The sequence below is a fragment of the Pithys albifrons genome, chromosome 2, assembly GCF_047495875.1.
Source record: "Pithys albifrons albifrons isolate INPA30051 chromosome 2, PitAlb_v1, whole genome shotgun sequence".
NCBI classification, from domain to species: domain Eukaryota; kingdom Metazoa; phylum Chordata; class Aves; order Passeriformes; family Thamnophilidae; genus Pithys; species Pithys albifrons.
The window spans coordinates 108,695,287-108,720,265 of NC_092459.1; the positions used below are offsets into that span (position 1 = coordinate 108,695,287).

At 43.6% G+C, this 24,979-nt stretch overlaps 1 protein-coding gene and 1 long non-coding RNA gene across 12 annotated transcripts in view; one reads left to right on the forward strand and one right to left on the reverse strand.

Moving 5' to 3' along the window:
- EHBP1 (EH domain binding protein 1) overlaps nt 1-23,763 on the forward strand; it is a 226,009-nt gene extending 202,246 nt beyond the window's left edge. For all 11 annotated transcript variants that reach the window (XM_071582029.1, XM_071582030.1, XM_071582033.1 and 8 more), the window contains 4 exons: nt 14,645-14,744; nt 15,882-15,955; nt 22,502-22,616; nt 22,783-23,763. In XM_071582029.1, coding sequence (XP_071438130.1) covers nt 14,645-14,744; nt 15,882-15,955; nt 22,502-22,616; nt 22,783-22,873 — 380 coding nt within the window. In that variant the 3' untranslated portion in view covers nt 22,874-23,763. The remainder of the gene's footprint in view (nt 1-14,644; nt 14,745-15,881; nt 15,956-22,501; nt 22,617-22,782) is intronic.
- Nucleotides 19,923-24,945, reverse strand: LOC139685331 (uncharacterized). Its single transcript, XR_011700090.1, has 2 exons — nt 24,855-24,945; nt 19,923-23,209 (listed from the first exon to the last, which is right to left on the reverse strand). It is a non-coding gene; the product is annotated as an uncharacterized lncRNA (long non-coding RNA).
- Between the last annotated feature and the right edge of the window lie 34 nt (nt 24,946-24,979).

Here is a 24,979-nt window from a genome sequence, read left to right on the forward strand (position 1 = left end):
AGAGGCAGTGTTAAGGCTAACCACAGTGTTGAACTAAACAGAGGGATTACTCCTGGGTTTTGCATCAGTTGTTTTCTGCCGGGTGGCCTCACTTGTCAAAAAAAAAAAAAGTTTAACGGGCAAACATTCACATGGCACATTGAGAAAAGAAGTATGCTTAATTCCATCAAAGCTCAGAAATCAGTCATTAATTTATTCTAACCTCCAATTGTTGGTCATTTGTGAAACATCTGGCCTTTAAGTCATAAGAACCTAAACATAAATACAATGTGAGCTCTCCTGAGGATGGAAGCTGGGTGTAGTGTTGGTGTATGAACGAGAGCGTGAGTGCATGTATGTCTGTGTATTGCAGAGCCTGCAATTGCCACTTAATTTTGGAGACTTGGAAACATATTAAAATGAATCCTTCAGTTAATTTACTCTCAAAATTAGATTATTGTTCATTTGCATCTTGGAAAAGTTCTGCCATTCAAAAGAGTGTCTTTCTTCATGGTGGGTTAACAGTTAGATATTTAGCAATCTTGCAGCTTGCTAGTCAGAAATAGTTTCTCATGAAGTTGAAATTTGAGATAGAAAATATATAAAAGCTTTCAGGAAAGACATACCCTATTTTCCATATGGCTAAGTAATTGTTATGATATTTGTTTTAAAGCTGGACTTAGACACTCCTGACTGCCCTCTAATTTGATATGGCTGGTCCCGGCGATTCTTCTGGAGGAAACTTTCATAGTAGAATGCAGTGAAGGAGATAAATAATTTTGCAGCTATAAGCACATGGCAAAGTATAGAAAATAATTCAGTCGCCCTTACTGTTGTGCAGATAACAGTCTGCAGGTTATTTGCCTCTGCTGGAAGTTGGAACCTGAGTGAAAATGAACTGAGTGTTTAAAAGGAGATTTAAAATAAAGGTGGCATCTCAGAGCTAACAAAATTCTGCCTTTTGTTAAGCTTAGAATAATGTCTGCTATTTAATTCTCAGGGTTAGGGTGTTGCTCTTAGTTGGGGAGGGAATACAGTTCTTTATGTACAGCTGAAATATGGCAACATCTCCCATGATGCAATATCTTGTTTTTCACATGAGTGAAATGAGGGACATAGGGTGAAATTAGATTATAAATATGATGGGAAAATTTAGACCTGTCAATCCACATGGCTGTGGGGTTATCTCAGAGCTTTCTGTTTTCAGGCACTTACCTTCTTGTACTTTTTTTTTTGTTTGTTTTTTAAGGGCCTCTTTGGCCTGACCATTTGCTTTTCTTGCTCAGGAGAGGCTGGATGCAGCTCTCAGGCTGTTTTGATAGTAAAGATAAGGATGGTCTCCAAATGCATAACAAAAAGAAAGAATTTTGAACATTTTATATAAAGCATCTCTTTCTTTTAGTATTTATTTATCCTTTCCCACTTGCTAAGTAAAGAAACCTCCATTATGAAATTTCCTGTATTCCAAATCTAGACCATTGTAAATTAGAGGTGACTTAATACAGTTTGATTCTTAGTATTTCCTTGTCCCTGCCATAACGTGCCTGGAGTTTGGTGAGTGAATGGGAAGCGTGTGAGACTCCGTGGGCTCTCACATGTTGCGTGTACGAGCGTGCAAGTGCGCCCGACCCACCGACACAATGCGTAAAAAGTCACGTTTCAACTTTGTTAAAGCATTCATTTCCGAGGCACTGATGTCCAAAGTATTGGTAGGATAGTGGAGATGGGGGGGGGGGATCTCTTTAAACAGCTTGTGAAATGTAATGTTTGAAATGGTTCTTTGAGAACGTGTAGATTATGGCTTGTGTAGTGACTCTTCCCAGCTCCCTGGGAAATGAGCTGTTGACATTCTTTTGGGTCATCATCCGAGATAGGAGGGCAACCACAAGGACTTAGCAGATAAATTCATCCAAAAAGACCTTTATCCATTTCATTGCAACTTGGAAACGCTCATGTTGAATAGTAGCATTAATGTAGCCCTTTTAGCCCTTCAAAGTGAGCCTTATGTTTAAAAAAAAAAATCGAATGACCAGAGTAATAACTTCTATGGGTTTTCTAAGAGGTAATTCATTATTTACATAATTCTGGAGCATAAACCCATCTTTCCTTCAAGAGGCTCTGAAATAGAACTGGGGATCTTACACAGTGAAAGAGTTGCTTTTGAATTCTAATCAAGTGGATCTGCCTCAAATTCATTTCTAGTTTATTGTAAACAGTGGAATTTAAATTAATTTTTTCTTATCTTTTCTTTTGAAGAAAACTAGCAACATGTTTAAAAGGTTTTACTTTTAAAGACAGCTCCGAGTTTATTTTATTTTTGTGGGTTTGGGTTTTTTTAAACTTTATAAATCAGGTGTTGGGCAGGATGGGCTTTGACAGCCATATGACAATTATGCATTAGCATAGGTGATTATGAAAAAAATAGGGAAAAAAATTACTTTTTTTTTTTACTTGAACTCAAATGATACTATATAGGCTGAATGTGCAGGCAAGGTTCCCACAATGCACTGTGAAAACCTAGGCTAACAACCACCCTGCTGCGTTGAAAACCCCAAAAAAAGACAAAAGCACAATGAAATAGAAAGCTTACCACCGGTAGCTTTCAAAACGACAAACTAGGCAAACTATACATCTCCACCACTCCAATTTTGTCAGAATGCTAATGAGCTTGCTCTGATCTTTACTCGGCTTCCCGTGTTTTCTACATCTTCAAGGACCACATGGCGCTAGCAAAATAAAGACAACTAAATGAGAATTTCGAATGCTTTTTGTGTGGGGACCTGGTGCCTTTCAGTTGACGCACTCGTTGAATATTCTCAACTTAAAAGCGTACAACAGGGGGCTGGGTATGAACTTTTTAGCAGGGGGAAATTTGTACAAAAGTAAATGAGTGTGATGAGGAAAATATGAGAAAAATTTCTGATTAATTTCCGCTCTATAATATCAATGACACCTTCAGCCCCTCTCATACTCCTCTAACAAGAGATGCTGATAAAAGATGAATGATTCTGTGTTGTTCACAGTGAATGTTTAGTGGTTTTTTAATAGCGGCATTCTACATAAAAGGCACCAGGAAGTACTCCGCATTAGCAGTTGAGATCACTAGTTAATAGGATGATGTCTTTTAGCTTTTGTCACAAGATTATTAGAAAGGATGGGTTTCTGTTCTCATCCCGACATACTTTAGAGTGCTTGTTGAGTACAAGTGCTAAAATACAGGTTTCTCGGTATTGTTTGGCATGCAAAGTAAAAGCCCTTTTAATGCAACACCTTTTACTTTTTTTTTCCAGGTGATTTTTGTCATTGATCTCTTATCTGCCCCCTTTAGCTGTATTAATCACTTGGAGTGGTCTGCTTTTCTGTGGGGGCTTGATGATGTATGTGTGTATAGATTCACTATCAAAAATAAATCCCTTATATGCTCTGCACCTTCACAACCCTGATTGTCGAGCTGTTTTTAGCAGTCTGTATTATACCATCTTGAATGCTCCTTACTGGAGTCGTCCAGCCTGCAATAGAAATCCACACTAGAGGAGGGAGGGGTGAGCTTAGGAGGAGGCATCCTATTCCCCAAGCCAAATTTCGTCTTTTAACAACAATTGAATTCACAGTTCTCTTTGGAATTCCCAAAAGTAAATGCGGATTTGTATTCACCAGTGTCAGGGCTTGGGAAGGCAAATGATGAATGTTCATTTTTGCTTGAGAGAGATGAATTTAAAAATTGGTTTTGTTACCTCTTCATGCTCGCAAAGCAGACAGTATGAAAAATATCTGTGTGCCTACATAGGGAGAAAAAAAAATCATGGTCTTCTTATATTTTTGTATCTTGCCTAAATGAGAAACAATGAATTAATGCCATCAAAAGTTTTATAGCAGTTTGTCAGCCTTGCTGTCCTGCACTGTTGTTTTGCTTAGCACAGCATGTTTAATCTGAGGTGAACCAAAAATTTGCCAAACCATGAGATGATAGTGAATTGTCCAACCATGTTGTGAAAGACAAAGATGGACATGCCAAAGCAAGAGGAAGGACAGTATAACAGTGACCTTTCTAGTAAGATAGAAAATGTAAAAGTATAGCCTCTTAGCTTTTTAAATTTAGCCTAAGAAGTGAGTGAAAGCCTTTCCAAAAAATTCAGAATGTGTGAATGATACATATGTGACACTGATTTGGTTCTCTGCTTGTGCACAGTTTGTGGACATTCCCTGTTGGAAATACCTAATGATTAGGAGACTGGAAGGTAATTATTGATAGCAGTTTGTGTTGGACAGAAGGAAAGGGTTTTGACATGAGCAAAAGAGTTAGTAATTTTTACTGTAACATGATAACAGTTCGCAAAACTATGCATTGATAGTTACTTCTTGTTTTGGAAACAAAGCAATATTACTAAAGGTTTGATAAGATGCTTCTCTCTCCATTGTGCAGAAACATCAACATGCTGCCAGGGTTATGGTAACAAGAGTTTTGACAACTACCAAAACGCTGGGTGAAAGAAGTGCAGTGACACTATGATCAAGGTTTCATTTGGTAACAAGGTCTCAATATGGTAACTGCTTCTCTGTGGCATCCAAGTGGGACTTGATTGACCTGAAGCCCACAGACCTACACAGAATTGCCTGCTCAGACATGCAGTGCAAAGCCACTCATGAAAATTTGTTAATGCAAATAAACTGGGACACTAGTGAGATGATTTTTTGACATGAGTCTTCAGGGTCCAAATCACAAACACATACGCAAATTTCTGCCTAGGTATACATTTTATAATTGCCAGAATCATGCGTTTTATGAGCAATTGAGAACTTGTTCTTGAGTCATGTCAGTCTCTCTTCAGTTTCCCTTCTGTGATGCTGCCTCCACAGTCTCTGGCAAACTCTTTCAAATTTCCACCTCTTCCCATTAACAGTTCCTTGACTTCCTTTTTGTAAAGGAAGACCGTGTGGGCATACTTATCCAAATACACAGCATTTCTATGTCTGAGAAACTTCCCCAAAACAAACCCCAGAGTTCATGGTGCTGACCCTTTAATTCATCACCATCTCTTTGGTCTTAGGTCTGTGCATTGGTAGGCAAAAGTTCATGGGAGGTGACCTTTCCAAGACCTAACGTGGGCAGAGGGTGCGTGTTCAGCCTTCCCAGGCCAAGTTCATTAAATCATTAAAGCAGCTCAGCAGCAACAATGACCATATTTACTTTTTTTCTCAAATTGCCATTGGCTGCAAGGACTGAGTGATAAGTCAGCCTCCTCTCCATGCACTTCCCTGCCTTTTGTAGCCTCATCATTGCCTTGAAAGAACCTGTCAACAGGTTGAAGCCAGCTTGAAGAAGAGAACCCAAGCACAGCACTGCCCGCGTAGCAGGAGACTACTCTGGGAGAGCCCTAGGCACTATGAATAGACTTGCAAGCCTTCCAAAAGTCTTACAAGACCCAACAGACACTTGCTTCTTTTAACTGATTTCCATCTTTCTTTGTGGTATTGGAGTATAAATGCTCTTTCATGTGGTAGGCATAGTCTTTGGCTTTATGCCTGGAAGTTGGCTTTCTCTACAATCAGTGTCTGCCTGTAAAGAGAAGGCGAAGAGAAAGACACTTTGGTCACCCCGAGGCTCCTGGCCCATGATGCCACTGCAGTCTGCAGAGAGCAGTGTTAGTTTTTCTTGATTTTCTCTCATTTACTACCAAACCCACATTTTCTGTCAAAACTGGAAACTGTAGGGGACTGGGACACCCCAGCTTAGCTGAACTCACCCACTTGGCCCTGGGAAGCTTTGGATCCCAATAAAAATCTGCCAGCTCACAGTGAGAGTAGACATTTTTATGAACACAGATACAAGGTCACATTCATTGCCAACCACTATCTCACTTTAGGCAGTTGCTTGGGTTAAATTCAGGCCTGTCCATTAAGGAAGTAATTTTATGATGTCCACCACCTTTTTCCAGCTCCAGGAGAATATGTTCTGAAGAAAGTAAGACACCATTTGGTAAAAATGGAATAATATGCTGCCTAGCAGAGCACAGTCCAACAACTCTTAGGTAAACAGCCTCTCCCTTCAGAATATTACCCAGCTATCACTTGCCAAGCAAACAGCTAGTAAACTGATCCAAGGAGTAGTAATGAGCCCCTAGAGAAATCACTGTCACTTATGACAATGCATCCAACTCTACTTGTCAACCTGCAAATGAAATTAGTCCATCTGTCAGACCATCATCCCTTTCTTGGTGGATTTCCAAGCATGATCTTCCATTTTTCCATGGTTTCAAAAGTCTAGTGCATCAGTTAATGGTGCATGATTTCCTGTGCTGCAAGCAAAAGTCTCATGTGTATTTTTGCCAAGGCCTTGCATCTTCTAAGTTGTGGTATATGAAAAAATTTGGATGCAAAGAATACCAGAGGATGATAAAGGACAAGCGTTGGTTTTGCTCAGTGTGAGGATCCCTACAGGCACTGTCCTCAAGGCACTACTTTCTTAAAGGAATCTCTCCAGATGTCTCAGTTGAATCTCACCTCTTATTTAAATGTTGGGGCCCAAAATTTCTTGGTCTGGATTGATGGTCCCACATTTAAAATACATTTGTCATCTATGTCCAGCCCAGGCATTTTGTTTAGGTTGATTTTCTGTTACTTTCCAGTGGCCACTGTGTTGACTCATCATATAGAGAAAATCAGCAGTCATTCAGGCAATTTGTCTTTTGTGGAAGTTTCAGTCCTGTGATAATTTTAGGCTGCCTAGACTGCAGGCCACAAATGTTTTGTCTTCCTGTGAGTCAGTCCCACTGCAGGTAAAATAAATCCTTGCATGCATCGAGATGTGGTCAGAACCCTGACCTTCTGTTTACACAGCTCTCAAAATTTTAAATAGCCTCTCTGATTTTTTATGTTTCAGGAACCAAAGAAATTACAAGTTTCCTGCCTAATATTAAACTAATTCGATGTGTGCTTGTGATAAAGGCATTCCTTTGGTGGCGGCTCCATTTCATTAGGGTTACAACAGTACTTTTGGGGGCTGAAGTAGAGTCAGACAATGCACTGCAATGTAACTCTGCCTGGCAGATTCTTGGCAGTCATTACGTACCTTTATGAGACTCCATTGTGTGGACATCAATGTCTCCTTCTCAACTGCTCTCAGACAGCAAGTTAGTGGCCATGAATTTGCCTTTCTAATGTTCGCGTTCGTAACAGGCGTTTTCCCATCCAGTTCAGACTCGAAAACTTGTACTGGGGTTTCATCTGCTCACTAGCACTTCTGCAGTGTCATCTGAACAACAGTCCCAACTGTTTGTCTCTTGGTGGCTATTCTAATTCCTTTTCAGTGGTTTTTAATAACTAAGGAGGTCCTCATGCACTGAAAGGAGGAAGTACTCTGGAAGAATGCTGGGCATGGTAATCTGAAATGCGACGTTTGAAGCTCAAGGTGTAGCAGCCCATCCATTCATTCTGTAAGGTGTCTGTTGTGGGTTCTGTTTTGACACTGAGTACCTGTAAAAAATATTTTATCTGAAATTCTGAGTTTTTCCACCAGAGGTAACCCTCTGAAAGCAGAGGAGGGTGGTTTTTCAAAAGATAGGTCCCTTTCGGGGTGCCTCAGTTTTACCAGTGAAAAATTGTGGATCACTCATTTCAAATCAGTCATTTAAAAATCTTCACCATAGCTTTCAGTTGTGTTGGAGGCATTTTGCAGTTGGGCTTGTGTAAGTCTCCTTTAGAAAGAATAGCTGATGTGAAAATATAGGATTTTCTGCCTAAGTATTTGTTAAATTCAGTAACTCGCATTAAAAACAAGAGCTCATCTGTGCATAAGCTGTTCACAGTGAGCAAGATGAGAAGACTATTAAAATCAGTGGGTAGTCTGCTGCTGACTTGGAAGCATTTGAGACCTTCCACCAGCCTTTGTTAGCCATGTGAGGTTGGTCAGCTAAAACACCCGGAGTTGTTTCTCGTCCCTTCCCGTGTTTCCCTTCCATGAAACTGTGATTGCTGCAGTGGGTGAGCCCCACAGTCTGGTCCAGAACACTCAAGTGGGACAGGTATGGGCTGAACCCAGACTGGAGCAAAAAACTGTGCAGTGGCTAGTTACAGGCTAACCTGTCCCCAGGGATCATTTAATTTAACCTCTGAACAATAAAGGTTAGCTTGTGTCCCAAAGCAGGAGGATCCAGCTCCTGCCTCCCGTGGTTTTTTGTTTGTTTATTTGAATATTTATTGCTACAGCTCTGCCTTTCCATATTCAACATTCAACCTGGTTTTAATTCTTGCTGAGCTCTTAGTTTCAACATTGCCTTGTGGCGATGAGTTCTACTAGTAAATGATGAGGCTTTGAGGAGAGATCTTTCTTTTTATCGGTTTTAAACACACCACCTTCAATTTCACTGAATTTCCCCAGGTTCTTACCAGACAAGATGAGACACATCCTAGAACTATTCTTTATTTGCTATTCTTGTTCTCCTTCAGGTAAACAAGCCAATCTGTCCACTTGCTTCTAATACAGAAACTTGTAAAAACTTGTCCCTGTGATTGGGTGAATGCACCCTCTTTTTTTTTATAAGCAGCCAAATAAAGACAGTGGGGTATGTTTTCAGAAGACCTTTCAGTTCAATTTGTGGAATTCACTGGCATTTGAACAGCTCTCAGTAGTCACCAAGCTTCTGTCAACTACAAAATAGCCCAGAAAGAGGAGCAGAGCGAAATGGGCCAGTTTTTGTTGTTGTTTGCCCCGCTCCAGTTCCCATGGACTGGCATTCTCCTGCTGGCCTCTTCACCCAAGTGTGTTGAGTGAAGAAAGCTTCTTCTATTCTATTTTAAAACTGTGTGTAAACATCATCAAATGGATGAAGAATGGACTCTGTCTTAAGTAGGCTGTTTTTCATGTAGTTCTGTTGAGGTAAATGGGGAGACATGGGAAGGTTTCTGTGTTTAACCATGACACCATGGCACACACACTGCACACAGTGCAAATAAAATTTAAAAACAATTACTGCTTAAGACGGCATACAGAGTGATTTCTGCAAACCTGTTATTTCTTGCCAGACTGAATGGGCTGGTTTTAGATGCTGATGTAAACCCTTTATTATTTATCTTCCACAGGTTGTAATTCATTTTTGCACAACAGCTAAATACATTTACATTTAAAGATTTTTTAAAAAATATTAATCTATTGTCTTATCTTGACAGATTTATGATGGTATAAAGTGTAGAGGAGTTACTGTGTTCATCCATTTACACTGTAAACTAATCTTGTCCCTGCATGTTATTGCTTTTCCTTCCTTTTAAGTGGTATTCTCAGTGTTTTGTAGCACTTTCTTCTGTGTTTTCTTAGCCATGTACAGGTTTACTATGTTAATCCATGGTGGGTTTATCTAGTGTCTAGCTGCCCAAACGGCTTAAAAATAATGGCTCTAATGGTACACACATATAGTGGTAGCTGGCAGAGTTTGAAAGTATTTTCAGCAGAAAAGAAAAAAAAATTCTTCTTTCAAATTGATTCAGAAGAGACATTTGTTAAGATGCTTCTTATTTAAATATTTACCAAATAATTAGCTGACAGTGTAAACAAAACTCCATTTGTAAATCCTGAAGAATATGAAGAAAAATCTATTTGTAAAAGGCTGCCGGGAAGCTGTACAACATTAAAATAATCTAATTGCTTATATTGTTCTCAAAAAATGGTGATGTATTCGTTAACATGCTTCTAATTCTTGAGTAATTGTAGAAGAAAATTGACTCAAGTCAGTTTCAAATAATAATTAGGAATATTTGTGATGAACCCCAGAAGAAAGGAAGGGAGTTTGGGGTTGTGGTTTGGGTTTTGGATAGTTTTTGCTATCATTAAAATTCTTGCTATCATTACTTTAGCTATCACTAAAATTTGTTCCAGTAAGGGACAAAATTGCCAAACTTTTCGCTGCAGCCTCTGTTGAATCCTGTGCTGGAGCTGTTACAGCTCAGAGTTGCGACTCAGAAGCCAGTAGGAGTTTCTCGTATCTGAAGGCAGAATTTAGTGTCTTGTGCTGTTTGAGGCTTGGTGTTGGGCTTGTTCCTAATCGTTGAGGAGGGTTCTGGTAGATGTCAAGTGAAGAGAAGAATAGAGCACGCATCCTTCACCACTCAAGCCAGACAATGAAATTAGAAAATGGCACTGGGAGTTGATGTGAGAGAATTCCCTTGGATTCCTAGAGGAAGAATAAAACAAGAATGAATTAATTAAAAAAAAAAAAAGGAAAAGAAAAGAGGAGGAAAAAAAAGAAAGGAGAGGGGGAAAAGAAAATAAATTAGAGAAACCCTGCCAGAACCCTCCTCAGGTTGAAGTACGACATTAAAAATTGTATTAACTTTTCACATAAAGGCACATGTACTTACTGTTTCATCTGAGTTTCTGGTTCTGCATTTTTCAAATCTCTTACCAAGCAGTTTGCATGCATATGATGTTTGCAGCACTACCCGCTCTTATTTGAAGACTGTTTTCAGAAGTCATTATTGAACTATAGGATAAAAAGGTATAAGCATAATTACGTGTTAAAGAGAATAAATATGTTCTGCTAGATAGTTAACCAGATGAGGTTAAACAAGATAAGATGAATTCTGGTCTTTTTAGAAAACTGGCAGTCTTCATTTTAAGCTACAATGTAAAGTGCTTTATCCTGAGATTAGGTATTGTGGCAGAAGCTAAAACTGCCTTTTTCCCCTAACCGTGCCAGAATACAACCTCCTTTTCTTTCTCCGCTAACAAGACTGCTTTACCACCACAGCCCACTCTAAGTAATTAAATCAATCCTTTGTACTTACCGTATTCTCCTCTAGTGACGGTACTAGATCTGATTATATGCTTCATGCATATTCAAAGTACAGCACTGACAGCTCTTTAATGAGCTCTTACTTAATCAGTACGAACAATGTTCATCTTGTTCTTTTTTTCCTCATACATTAGAGCTAGGAACAGTTGGGGAAAAAATGAAACATCCAGCATTCATTTGAAAAATATATTGTACTTTGAAAAGTGTCTAAGCTGGAGAAGTTGCATTCTGCCCTTTAAAAGTCTGATGGACAAATTGGATTACTAGTATTGGATTAAATAACAAATGGTTAGAGGAGAAATGAGAAAAGCTCGCTGTGATCACAGGCTTTAATATTTTTTGTTACTTATAAAGCTGAAGGGGTCTTTAACCAGTTATTAAAGTCAGGATTAATTTGTAATGGTCCAACTTACTAGCTTTAAAAGGGTTTTGTTGTTGTTGTTTATCAAAAACAATAGTGTAATGCATGTATTATGGAAAAAATTTAAGTTTAAGATCTGTGGGCTATTTATAGATTTTCCGCATCTTGTACTGAAGATAAGGGGTTTGCATGTGTGGGATCGATTTGTTCTTGAGCATGAGTTTTTTTGTTTCATTTAAATAATCTGTTCAGTTTGTTGGGTGTTTTTTCCCCAAGAACAACACATACATTTTGCCAGTTTGAATTTTCAAGCATTTGTAGCAAGTCAATTAAATACTTGTTTTACATTTGGAAAGTGGAAACAACAACCACCCTGGCAGCAGCAGGGTTTTGCAGAGTGAAACTGTGCTGAAGAAAGGCTTTTTCTGAATTTTTTTTTATTTAAAAGTTGTAAATGTGAGTTGCAATATCGCTGCAGTAAAAACACTCAGTTTTTCTTTGTTGAAAGTGTTTCATGTGCATCCTCTCACCAAGGGGAAAAAAATGAAGTAATGCTCTAATGCTAGTGTGTTTGCTGAAGAGTTATTTGAATTTTTATACATGGGAGTTCATCTTTATTTTGCTTGGTTGGGAAGAATCTGTTTCAGGTCCGTGCACAAGAATTTAAAAGCTGACGGTCGACAAATAAAATATCAGCATCGACTACTATTAATATTGCACACATGTGTCATTTCACTGATCAAAAAGGCCTTCACCAGGGTAAAATTGGCCTTTTTCCAAACTGCAAGCTTTTTCTCAGCTTTTCCTTTTTTGCTCTTTCTTCTTTTGTTGCTGCCCGGGGATTTGTGCCTATCGCAGCCGATATCACATGACTGGTGTCAGGGCATCACATGGGTCCAAAGCGAATACAAAAACAGATTTAAAATTCTGTAAAAACAATCAAGACTTTGTTAATTCACTTTTAAACCAGCCTATCCTATGGATATTGCATGTGCTTTGTTGTCAGCATGGATATATTAAAATAGACACCTGTGCAGATCTGACTCGACAGCTCCAAGCTTTACCTAGATCCTTTCTCATTATATGTAGTAACTAACTTTGTTTAGGAGGAATGCATTAACAGAAAGAAGACTATATCTTAAGTTTATGTTCTTAACCTGAAATTCCATGGCATAGCAGTGTCAAGTTCAGATCCACCACTGAGTCAAACACCTTGCAAACATTTGTCTCTCCCATTTCTTTTTCAAGGCTTGCAAAATTAAATGCAGCCAGAGTATTTATTTATAATCTTTTAGCCAGAGATGCCAGACCACCCCAAAATAACAAATTGTTTGAAATGTTACTGTAGCCATGCATGTCTGGTTGTGAGAACTTTGCCACATTGCTGGTAAAAAAATCTCCTGCCTTACAGAATAGAATGGTCATTTTGCAAGGATAACAAAAAAGCAATCTGTCCTCTTTTCTTGCCCTTTCCCCTTAATAAATTTCAGTTACTTGGTGTATTTCAACAAAAGGTTGCTGATACTGGTTATCATCTAATTCTAAAAACAGACCCTGTTAGATGGACCAATACAACAGCAAGGCCTTTGATCTGTAACTTAGCAGCAAAGTGTACTGAACTGCTGAATATTGTTGTAGTGTGATATTTTATGCACAAAACTAGAAGTGGGGGTGTTGGGGGAGAGCATTTCTACTTGTCAGATTTCTTCTTTCATTGCTACATTGTCCAGGAGCTCAACCCTGCTGCTTTTGCTTGGAAAAGAGCTGCAAGGCCATCTCCAGTTTGGGCTGCTCTGCCCTTCCTGGCTCACTGCTAGCAAATCTTGACTCAAAGCACCCTCTCAGGAAGCTCCATCCACCAGGCACTTCCCAGGGTGATAAAGGGACATGGGTGGGTGTCTTGCGACAGACAGAAGATGCCGTAACTTTTTTTTCCTGTATGGGTTCACGACTTCCACCCTAAGCTGACCCACTTCTCTGTTCTCCTGTGCTTGTGTGGATGCATCAAGCCCAAAGGCCATGGCAGAGGGTTGCAAACAGTTTGGAGAAGGCTGGAGACCTTCTCTTGCATGCAGCAGGGTTGTAGCCTGTGGAGGATCTGTGGAGATCTGGGCTTGCACACTTCACTGGGGTGTCAGCATGCATGTGGGAGCACATACGTCAAGCATTTTAAACACTCCCATCCACAAACCCAAAGCATTTTTTTTCCAACCAAACATTTTTTCCAGTGTCTCTCCAGCTTCAGGCGCTAGCAATTGCTTCTTTGCAACTAGGGATCCTAAGTTAATAAGGTAGCATCCCTGAGTGTGCTGCACTTTGCATCAGAGATTTCAGAACCCTTTACAATCACCAAAGAACAAACTTTCAACACCCTTGAAGGGTCAGTAGGAGTGATTATTCCTGTACTGCACATGAGGCACTTGAACTCAGAGATCTGCCCACAGTCTCACAGTGAAGCAGTACCAAAGCTGGGAAGCATACTCAGAAGACCCAGCTCATGCTCCTTGGCCACTGTTCCAGGTTTATTCCCAATATTAGTTTTAACCATGTGAAATTTGTGAGTTTCATAGTTCATTGATGACCACGTAGTCTCTGCTCTTCAGCTCAACTTGAGAGATGAGGGTGGCAGGTGCCACAGAGGCACAGCCTCCACAAAGGAATTTCTCCTAGTCCCTGAGCTCAGGGAGAGTGGAATTTGATTCATCAGCCCTGCTACATGGAAAGCACAGTCAGGAACCTTCTGGATGCTCATCTGCCTTTCCCTCATGTGACCTGATGGTGCAGGGCTGGTGACATAGTGTCTTAGAGTCTGGTGGAGCATAGCACTGCCTGCAGGTGGGCTGGGGAGGGTCCTGATCCTGCCTGAGATGAATGTGGGCTAGGAAAGTACATGCATACACACATGGGGACCCTTAGGCACCTGGACCCCAAGATTGTTTGTTTGTGCAGATGCTCCCTTGGATTGCAGGTTGAGGGGAGGAGCAGCTCTTTCCAGCTCATCATCTGGAAGAGTGGCCAAAAACACAGAAGCTGAGCAGGTGCCCACACCTTGGCCAAGGGTTCAGGATTACCATCTCCTCTGCAGCTACTTTGATTTGTGACACATCATCCTGACTGTGCTGGGTTTGCATGGGTGGAGTGGAATTTGCCCACAGGGATTGTTTTTGTGTGTGATGATGACCAGACATCTTCTGGCAGTAAAGCTTTTTCTCATTGGGAACATTGCAACAATATATTTCATTTGTGAGAATTTATAAGATTTGGTCCTTTTAAAAAGGTATTTATTTAGGTCAGGGTATCAGTATGATAAAAAACACTAAAAGGTATGCTGAAGAATGGCTGCTTTCAAAGATTTATTTATGCAGCAGGCAGGTCTTGTAGTCATATGATGTTTTTACCATTTGAGAATATGCCTTGTCATGCTCAGTGATATTGGAGACTGATACTCCAAAACCTGAAATGGAATATGGAGCTCAGTTTGTGAAATGCCACATAAGTAATGAAGTTCTTTTGTCTGCAGGAAGAAACACAGAAGAAGAAGAAGCTATGATGCAGGAGTGGTTCATGCTGGTTAATAAGAAGAATGCCTTAATAAGACGAATGAACCAGCTTTCTCTTCTGTAAGTACAGATGAACATATGTATTTACAAAAGGATAATTTACCAGAATATTTACCCTTCAGATAGATGCAAAAGTTTTTCTACTCTCTTCCCATTAGGCTTCAAAATAACTCCTCAAAAGTGAGTAGTGTCGATGCGTTACACATCAAGCAACTTGTTTTACTCATATTTCAGACGTGAAAATGAGAAGCATGCAATGACACAAGATTAGCCAGAGCTGTAAAAAAAGAAATTAAAGAAATATTAAGCACTGTTGCATTTTCAAAGGCCCGACAGTAGAATAAAACTACATTTTAGAAATGCACAGATAGATTTGGATTGTGCCTCAGATGAGACAGGTGAAGTCTGTTCAGAGAGAGAGCAAAATTTGAGTTGCTACCTGCTTTGTAAAAATCCTCAATCCCATCACCAGTTCAGCAGCAGCAGTGACTGCTGAAGGGGTATTAGTGAATCAGTCACAGGGCAGTGATACCACCAATACTGCAAAGTAAGGACTAATGAACATTTTTCAGTGGCACCATCAAGGAAGGGAGAAGGTGCTGCTCATTTTCAGAGGCATTCTGTCCTGGATGCTTTCAGTATGATGATACTTCTTTCCGTAATGCCACCTAGTGTAGATGTCTGCATACTTCCCTGGGAAGAGCTTCTGCTCACCTATTTCCTGCTGGATCTGAACTTGACAGAGGATTCTACCTTCAAAATATTAAGCTTTCTAATCCCTTGTCTCATTTTTATTGTTTGCTAGGGCAAAATATATATAAAATAATACTTGCAGGGTTATATTATCTTGGTGAATAGGTTGGTGCTGGAATTTGTTGCTTAGATCTAGGGGAATGTTTTATACTTTGGACATTCCACAACAGCCGCTCTGAAGATGAATTTGAAATAATTGCATCCGTTAGCACAATGGAGTTAAACTGACAGAATTAAAGCCGACATTACATGAAATGAAAGGGCCCTGTTACTGAACAGGTCACCTGAGCCAGGTTTTAAGTTTGTGTATCATTTGTTTGGAGTAGCTTAAAGTTAAAGAGAAAAGTCAGTCGTGAGTCCTAAAATCAATGTAAGTTAAAGGTGCTTTTAAGTGTTTAATGATTTAGTAATTAACATATTGATGAACATTTGCAACTTGCCTAGGGAAAAAGAACATGACCTAGAAAGGCGCTACGAGCTGCTGAACCGGGAGCTGAGAGCAATGCTTGCCATTGAAGGTAAGAGAGTGCTGGCGACTGTGGGGGGAATGCTCACTGCTGAAGGTGGCCACCTGAAGGGAGTCTGCTCTGATGCCCATTAGTAGTGCTGATATTTACATCACTTCATGCAATAGCACACAGCAAATACACCGAGTCTGCAATCCCATTCTAAAGTTTTATTTGGGGGAAAAAAATGAAAGTCCAAGATACAGGACAAAGAATTGTGGTCTCACTGGAATAAACTTTGAAAACAAAGTAATGAGGAGGTATAAAGTATGTGTCTGGGGTTTACTATTTTTTTGTTGCAGTAATGCTCTCTTGGTTCTCCTACTGCTTTTGGTGCTGCAGAAAAAAGGAAGGGGTGACCCACAGAAGGGACCCTCCTTCCTTTGAATGTTTCATGTTTCAGACTTGTTTCACAGTATCTCACAGGGGAAAAAAAAGGTCTTACTGGTTTTGTTGGTAAAACACTGTGTTTGTCAAGTAAATATTTCATCACAAGCACCAGCAGGATTAGTGCAATCCTTCGCACAGATTTTCTCCCTTCTCTGCGACTCTCCCTGGTTTAGTCACCTCACCTGAATGAAGGAACACTCAGGGGGAGATTGACACGGGATAAATGAAACAATTGCATCCTTTCCATAGGGCTTTCCAGTGAATTGTACAATAATCCTGGGGATGATTCATAATAAAAAATAAACATCCAGATAGCTTAAACCATTGCTTGCATTATTTTCTTATTTAAATATCTTAAGTGTTTTCTAATGCTGCCCCGCTTATACCTCTCAGTCACAAATGCTGCCTTATAGTTCAAAGATGTTTGCTTTAAAGTTAATCCTTTGGGCTCTGTAAAATGGACCTTTTGTCTAATCAATGCAAATTGATTTTGCTATTCTGTATTGACCTCTCAACCCTTTGACTGTCCATGGTAATTTCTTTCTTCACCTGATAAGGTACCTGATCCATAATAAATCAATTCTAATTAGTTTGGAGACTTCACTGGAAGCATAAGTTTGTTGGAAAAAAGCAGCAGGTTTCAGGTAGCTTTTTCGTATCTCTCCATCTGTGGTTATATTTTTTGCATAAGACTATGTTCACTGTATTCTTGGGGAGTCTTGAGCCATAAATATATACATTGCTTTCTGGAGAGACAAGCCAGATTAATTTGGAATCATACTGATGAAATGTTTAAAACATAAAATAATCTAAAACTAGAGAGGAGCTAAGCGATACTGTATTTAAATACAAAATTTAAGTGTTTAATTACCTTATAAGTACATACTTTCTTGTAGTGTCCTAGCAGCAGCCTTTGAATGTCTAGCAGTCTGTGCCCTTCAGAGCTTGTGTTGAACAAAAATCTTTTTTTAATTTCTTTTCTTAAGTCAGAGAGGGATGCACAAACTCCAAAAAAAAATTTTTTCCCTCTCTCCCTCTTTTTCTTTTATTTTTAATTGCTATGGGTGATATGGTAAAGAGAGGTTTAGACAGTGGTGGAGAATTTGGGGGGAGATAATTTTTTTATTTATTTATGCAACAAAGTCCTCACTTAGCATTTAGCTCTTAGTATTAGTCTTCTAGAACTTTTAACAGCTATCTGCTTTTACCTAAAAAACATAATAAAGGAAGAACTCTTCCAAGAAAATTCCTGTGAAAACTCAAATCACACATTTGTGATATCTCGATGTGTGCAATCAGTGCTGTATCGGTTTCTGTGTTCCAAAGATGCACTTTTTGGGAAGCACTGGTAAACCCACACCGTTTATAATACGATTTCCCTGAAGAAGCATGGGCTGCCTGAACAGCCCCGCACTGTCTGCTCCAAGGCCGTTTAGCCGATTGCTAATGAGTGCTTGGCTTCCCTGAAAGAGTTGAAAAGACAGATTTCATTTTTGCCAGCACCGATTTCAAACCTGAAGTGTATGGTATGGGCAGGAAAAGAAATAAATACATATCTAACAGGATGGGGCGGGTTTGTTTGTTTAAAAGAAAGGCAGAATGCACCAACCCAAACTGGAACTTAAAAAAGAGAAGTCTTCGAAAGGTGGTAATTACTGTTTTGGTGAATTGCTCTAACTCTTCCACGCGTGACTATACTGTTTAAAAATCTGTCAACCAATTTACTTAGCTAGTTGATGACAGGGAAGAAAACTAAAGAAAAAAAAAAAAGGAGACTTGCATAAGATAGGAGCCTGCTGATAGCAGATAAAGGCCGTTCTTGCCGTGCCTGCATGGACAGCATGCGGGCAGCGCTGGCGGCCGGAGGTGCTGCCCATCAGGATGTTCAGTGATGTGGAGACAGTGTCCCCTCTCCGGCTGCTAACATGGAGACACAGGCAGCTGAATAGCCTTTTGGAGGGTTACGGCACTTCACGAGGAACACATGAATGACCGAGGGTAGTAAAAAAAAGGCAAATGCCCCCCCTCCCCTATTTAGCCGTAGAGATAAGAAAGGGAGAGTTAACGCACTGCCTTCTTCCATCTACAAAGTGTTCCTCTCGGACTGTTCCGACCGAGAAAAGGCCGGAAATCCCTGCCTAGCAGGCCAGAGAAAATGCAGGTAACGGGGTCCGTTTTAACCTCTGCACCTTCCCAGGCATTCTGTCTGGCTCTGAGGAGCTGCTCGGGCTCACAAGGTGCTGCATTTCAGAGCCTGGTTTTTACTGCGCCTGCAGCCGGGGGCCGGGATACCTCACTCTCAGCTACCTTTCCTCTCACTTCTTTCTTTTTTCTTTTTTTTCAGTCGAGTTTTAATGCCTCCTTAGGAAAGATAAGTTCATTTTTGCACACCTTGGGGTGGTGTGTTCATTTTCTGCCCAAGAAATGGATCTTCTTTCGGATTTTGTACATCTTGATTTATTCTTGGCTTATAGTTTGAAGTGGGTGCTCTTCTAAAAGGATTTATGCATAGGTTCACTATTTTTGTAGTTATGGTTTATATGATAAGCTTTTTATATTTAAAATCAATATGTAATCCTGTGGAGGAGCTTATCCTCTAAAACCCCATTTGTAAATCTATTTTAGCTTTGTTACACCGCGCAGCCACAGTATTCCATAGATTGATTAGGTTCAGCAGCAGAATCCTATCAAATGGCCTGCTCTGATGATGATGCAAACTCTTTCAGGATTGCTAGTTGACTGGAACTAAAGATAAGACCTGACTGCAATCCCCCAATGTGCTCTTTACAAAACTAGTGTTAATTTTCATCCAAGTGCCAGGCTTATTTATTATAGTGGCAAGGTTGAAGGTTTTACTACGAGAACTTTCGACCATTTCTGTTAAAGCATTTCTATGGGAGCTCGATGTCTGTTTGCTCCAAGTAATTATCAGTTTAAGCAGTGGGGGGGGAGGGGGGAAGACAATATGAAGTCAATGAAGATGAATAATTGAAAACATTTCTACTTCACTGTGAATTTAGCAAACTCTGTCATTTTAAACTGCCCGTCGCAAGTGGTGGCATGTGGGCTTTAGCTTTCAACACTTTTAGCTCATATACAGCCTCAGAGCTTAATCCTATTTTTGTCCAGAGTGTAGCTTTTATAGCAGTATTATTCTGAAATCTTCAAATTAATCACAGCCCATATTGTAGCTTCCCAGAGCTGCAGTCAGCCTGGGTAACTATATGTGACAGGTGTTATAGGTAATCCTGGCTTAAAAGGCACAACAGGTAGGAATCAAACTTGAACTCAGTTGATTTTTTAAACATAGGGATGCTTCCCAAAACTGCTGTCCAGCAGTATTTTGTTGGATAAAACAAAATTGCAAGGTAGTCACCTATAAAATGTTATTTAAATACTTTCAGCCAGTTCCCCTTTTCACCAATTGCTGCTTGACTCTTACTTATTTTGGGGGGAGGAAAGGCAGACTCCTTTTCAGGAAATCGAAGTAAAACTGCAAGGGAATATTCCTGCCAGCAAGTTTTCCCATGGTGTATTTCAAACATTAATAATAAGCAAGTAGGGGAAAAAAAACCAAACAAAAACCAAAACAAATAAACAGTTTGTTTCCATAAAGTCCTAATCGGTCATTATTTACTTCACAGAGCAAGAAAAACTGTAGCACTTAGAAAGGAACTTAACAGAGAAAAATAGTAGTGAAGGACTGAGCGCAACCTACACTGAAATACTCTGATTGAAGTTTGCTCTTTCAAAGACTAAAATTGCTGCTGAAACTGGAGAACAAGGGGATGAAGAAAACAAAAAAAAGAAAAAACGCTTTAAAATATTAAGTGAAAATCATCAAAATTGAAAAAAAACCTAAATCAAGTCCAGATAGAGATCATTTCAAGTCCCTTTTCATCCAGAGCTTCATGTGCCCATATGTCCCGGGAAGCCTGAGTTTCAGAACAATTCCCAGCTGAAGCCAGGGGGAAAGTTAACCTGAAAGTTGGGGGCCACGTCTGGGGAGAAGCAAAACCCCCTGAAATTCTCTGCCATGTGACTCTCCTTTTCTGTCGAGCTCGCTGCCATGGCCCTTTTCAAGCTGGTTTTGTCATGCTGAGCTCGCATTGCCTGTGCAGGGTCTTTTTATTTGTGGGGTAAAACCCTCCATTTTGGGGAAGCTCCGACTTGCAGAGTGGCAGAGCAGCGTGTTCTCAACAGATTGAGCTGAAGGAGCCTTGCCCAAAGAGAGAAAAAGAGAAAGCAGCAGTGGAAATCGAGAGACTGCCCCAAAAAGTAGCACGTAAAATGCTGCTACTGCCCAAATTAAAGCAGCTTTGTGGCAGGAGAAATGGCTTGGATTATCAGTAATTTTGGCTGCTAGCTCCACTTGTCGTCTGTGTACACCTGGAAAATTATTTCCTTAGCAACGGCCGAGAGGAAGGGACACGTTAAAAAAAAAAAAGAAAGAAAGAAAGAAAGAAAATTAGGAAGGAAAATGAGAAACAGGAAAATACGGGTGGAAAGGAGCAAAAATGAAAACTCCTGGGAAGTTGAGACAGTGCCCCTGCCTGGCCGATGCTCCGTACAGGGCTCAAATGCCACCGCACCGACTCCCTGGCTGCCTGCAGGACGAGGCCGTGCGTGTTCGCCGCTCGCAGTGTGCCCGCACACACGTGGCGGCGTGGGCTTTCCTGAGGGCGTGTGGACCCGAAACTCGCCCGTGGGCCCGTGTGCGAGGGCGCGATAAAAGCGGTTACACATTCCTGCCTTTCTGCCGCTCTTCCAACCTTTATTGCATGATGATGCATCTAATTTTTAATTTGTAAATACAAGGCTGAATTCCCTCTAGCACCACTTGCTTTCATAAAGCTTCTGAGCAGTTTGCTGTCTTGAATAAATTTGGCTTTGGAGGGGGGTCAGGGGGATTTGAACCACCGCATTCTTGCGGGGTTTGTGAAGATTCACATGGTAACCGGTGGGGAGCATTGTTCGGGTTATCTGAATAAGCACCAGCCATGTGAGTTTTAACATGATCGCCCAGGGCAATGGAGAGCGCGGGGGGGTGGGGGAGAAAGCCAAAAGGACTGCACCCTCTCTCCCCCTCGCCTTCGGGCAGCGCGGCCGGGAAGGAGGAGAACACCGCCGGGCCGGTGACGATGGCTTCTCCCGGTGCTTTATTTTTTTTGGAGCTTGGTGTCCTCTTTCCCTCCCGCTCCTCATTTGTCCTGCTATCTCCCTCATAATCTACTGCTCCTTCTTTTCATTGTTTACCTTCTTAATGAGGGAGGCGGGGAAGGCTGGGGCTTGACTGACAGCGACAAGCCCTCACGGTCTGGCTGGAGAGCCGGAGGCTGCGGGCGGCCCCGGGGGGCTGCGCCGGGCCGGGCTCCGGCCAGAGAATCCCTTTGGGAATAGCCAGGCGGCCCGCCCCGCCGCTGGCTGCCTGCGCCGGGGGTGGAGGAGCCCCGCGATATTCTGTAGCAAGTGTATTTTTACTTCAAAGTGGAAAATGCTAATTAAGCGATACCTGCCTTTAAAGTTACTGCGGAGCATATGGTGCGCAGTGTGAGATTCCTCCAGCCGCTGAGAGCGGGCGAGGAGTGAGCTGAGAGAGGAGCCGGGCTGCGGGAAACGGGAATTCCGCCGTGAGGGGAAAATCGGTAATGCCGATTACACAGGCAAAACGAAACAAATAAAACAAAACAAATAAAGAAGAAAATTCACACTAAAAGGGAAAGAAATAAAATAAAGAAAAAAACCACCCAAACGACCCCAAAGTCGCTGCTGTGCTCCCCCAAACCAAGGTGGCCGAAACGCTACCAGGCTGTGCTTGTCCCCGAGGTAGCCCCCCGTGGGGAGAGGGGCCGGGGCCGAGCCGTGCCAGGCTGCCTTGGGCTGTGCCGAGCCGAGCCGAACCGTGCCAGGCTGCCTTGAGCTGTACCGAGCCGGGCCGTGCCGTGCCAGGCTGCCTTGGGCTGTGCCGAGCCAAGCCGGGCTATGCTGAGCCGGGCCGGGCTGTGCCAGGCTGCGTTGGGCTGTGCCGAGCCGGGCAGGGCCGTGCCAGGCTGCCTTGGGCTGTGCCGAGCCGAGCCGGGCCGGGTGCGGGCTCCCCGCCGCGGGCGGCTGTGCCGGGCGGTGGCGGCCGCGGCTCTCACCGCTGCTCTTGTTCTGCTTCTCCCCCAGACTGGCAGAAGACCGAGGCGCAGAAGAGGCGAGAGCAGCTTTTGCTGGATGAACTCGTTATTCTCGTTAACAAACGGGACGCGCTGGTCAGGGACCTGGACGCGCAGGAGAAGCAGTGAGTCGGGCAAAGGGGGGGTCCCCGCAGAGCCGCCACGGTCCCCACGGAAAGTTTGTTCCAAGTCCGTGGGCGCCGTGGCCGGCAGGGAACTCGACGCGGCCGCAGAGGGGAGTGGGGCCGGCGCCCATCCCCTCACCGCGGGTCCTGCCACCTCTTTCCGCAGGGCCGAGGAAGAGGACGAGCATTTGGAGAGGACCCTCGAGCAAAACAAAGGCAAGATGGCCAAGAAGGAAGAGAAATGCGTTCTCCAGTGAGCGGCCTTCCCGCGGCGGCGGCGAAATCGCAGCGCGGCTTTCTTACGTTTTTAAAACGCCGACATTAGACTGGGGAAAAAAATATGTTTTGAAAAAAAATTAAACTTTTTTCCATTTTCTTAGGCCAGATCTAGGCTGTGCCGGGCCCCACTCCGTTGTTTTTTGTTTTCCATTGGAGCGAACTCGCGTTGTCCCATGATTTCCGTGTGGGCTCAGCTCTCCTGCCGAAAGCGTTGGAAATGGAATCGCCGAGACCTCTGGCGTGCAGGCGATGCCGGAGATGGGCGGAAGTAGCAGAAGAAATAGTCTGTCCTGGTTTCTGTAGCTGGAGGAGGGCTGAGTTTTGAAATAAAAATGTTTTTGTCGTAATAGGATTAGAGAGGGAGATATAGAAAAAAAATCATTGGGAATGGTCCTGCCATATGTAATACTTAATAAGCTACCTACATTTTATAGTTAGGTCAGATCCACCCCAGTAATTATTAAAAATGTGCTGTATTTACCAGTGGTTTATATCATCAGTTTTACATTTCCCCGGGAGTAGAGCCGAGCTGCTCTGGTTTACTCGGGCGGCTTCCCCCCCAGAGCTGGCACACAACCCTGGGAGCGGCTGCGAGTGGAGCGGGGCAGCCCAGGGCAGAGAGCGGCCCGGCCCGGCCTGGCTCTGGGCAGCGCGACACTTCCCACCCGCGTCCCCTCGCGGGTCGGACCGCGCCACCCGCTCTGCGTTATTTATTGTGCCCGGCCGCGTCCCCCACCCCGCCCCGTCCGTGTGCCCCCAAGCGTGTCCCGCTCTCGCCTCGTCCCTTCGTGGAGCTCGTCTGTTTTATTTATTACAACACCGAAACATATATAAAGTTTTCAATAAAACCTGAATCTTTCTTACCGTAGCTGCTGCTTTTCTCTTTGCCTGGGAAACTCCCTTCATCCCTCCCGCCCGCAGCGGACCGGGGAGGGGGCTCGGGGGGCGGGAAGGGACCGATCCCGGGGGCGGGGGGCAGCGCTGCTCCCTATCCCGAGTCCCTTCAGCTGCCGACGCTTCGCCAGCGCAACGAAACCCAGCAGACGGAAAAGTTTTTCGTTTGATTTTAATAAAACATAACTCGGGGAGGAGGAGGTAAAACTTTCCCCCGTGGGGCCGATGCCGCCCGCCGGCGGCGTGAGGCTTGCGCGGCCAAAGCCCCGCTGCGGCTCCGGGCGCTCAAGGAGCGCATCCGCGGGGAGCGGAGCGGGCGGAGGGGAGCCCGAGCCCGCGGGGTCGCAGCTGCCGTCCCGGTAGTGACCTCAACATCGCCGGCGGCCCCAGGTACCACTGCGGCCCGCGGCCCGCTCCCCACTTCTCCCTCTCGCTCCCACCAAGGGAAGTCCCCCGCGGAGGAAGGAAGCGCCCCGTTTTCCGCGAAGAGTCACCGATACCACGGGCCCTGGGCCGGCCCGGGGAACCGGGGGCTATGCCGGGGCCCGCAGGTCGGTTTGGCCCGCGCGAAGTTTGGGAAGATGCGCGGAGCACCCCCGCGCCGAGCTTGCCTGTGCCCCTCCCCCGGAAAAATACAGGGGCTGGGAACAGGAGGAAACACGGTCCCAGGGACTCCGCGGCTGCGGAGCGCAGCGGAGGCTCGGGAGGGAAGAGAGTGGCAAAGCCCGCGGCGCTCCCTGCCCGGCCGGGCACCGGGATCTGCTGAGCCCCAAAGTATGGGGCTGCCCCTGGGGGCAAGGGGCGGCCGCGAGCGGGCACCCTCCCCTCCTCCGAGGACCAGTGCTTGCCAGGCTTTTAATGCGAAAAAAGTAACTCGGGCCCTGAGTCGAGGGGAAAAATAAGTGTGTGTGCCCCCCGTCTTTCGTCCCCAAGCCCGGCAAACCGGTCGCAGAAGGCCCCCCGCCCCGTAGCCGGTCTGAGTTGCCCCTGCCCTTCTCCGAGGCCGGGGGTCCCGCAGCCCAGCCCCCTCCCCACCCGCAGCTCCCGCCCCGCCGCCGACCTTACCTGGGCGCAGCGGGGAGGGCGCCGGCTCCGTCCGACGGAGGGAAGGGAGGGTTGGATTCACCGGGACCGTCACCCCGGGGGGGGGGCGGCGAGCCCTGCGCCCGCCCTGCCCGCAGCCCCCGGCC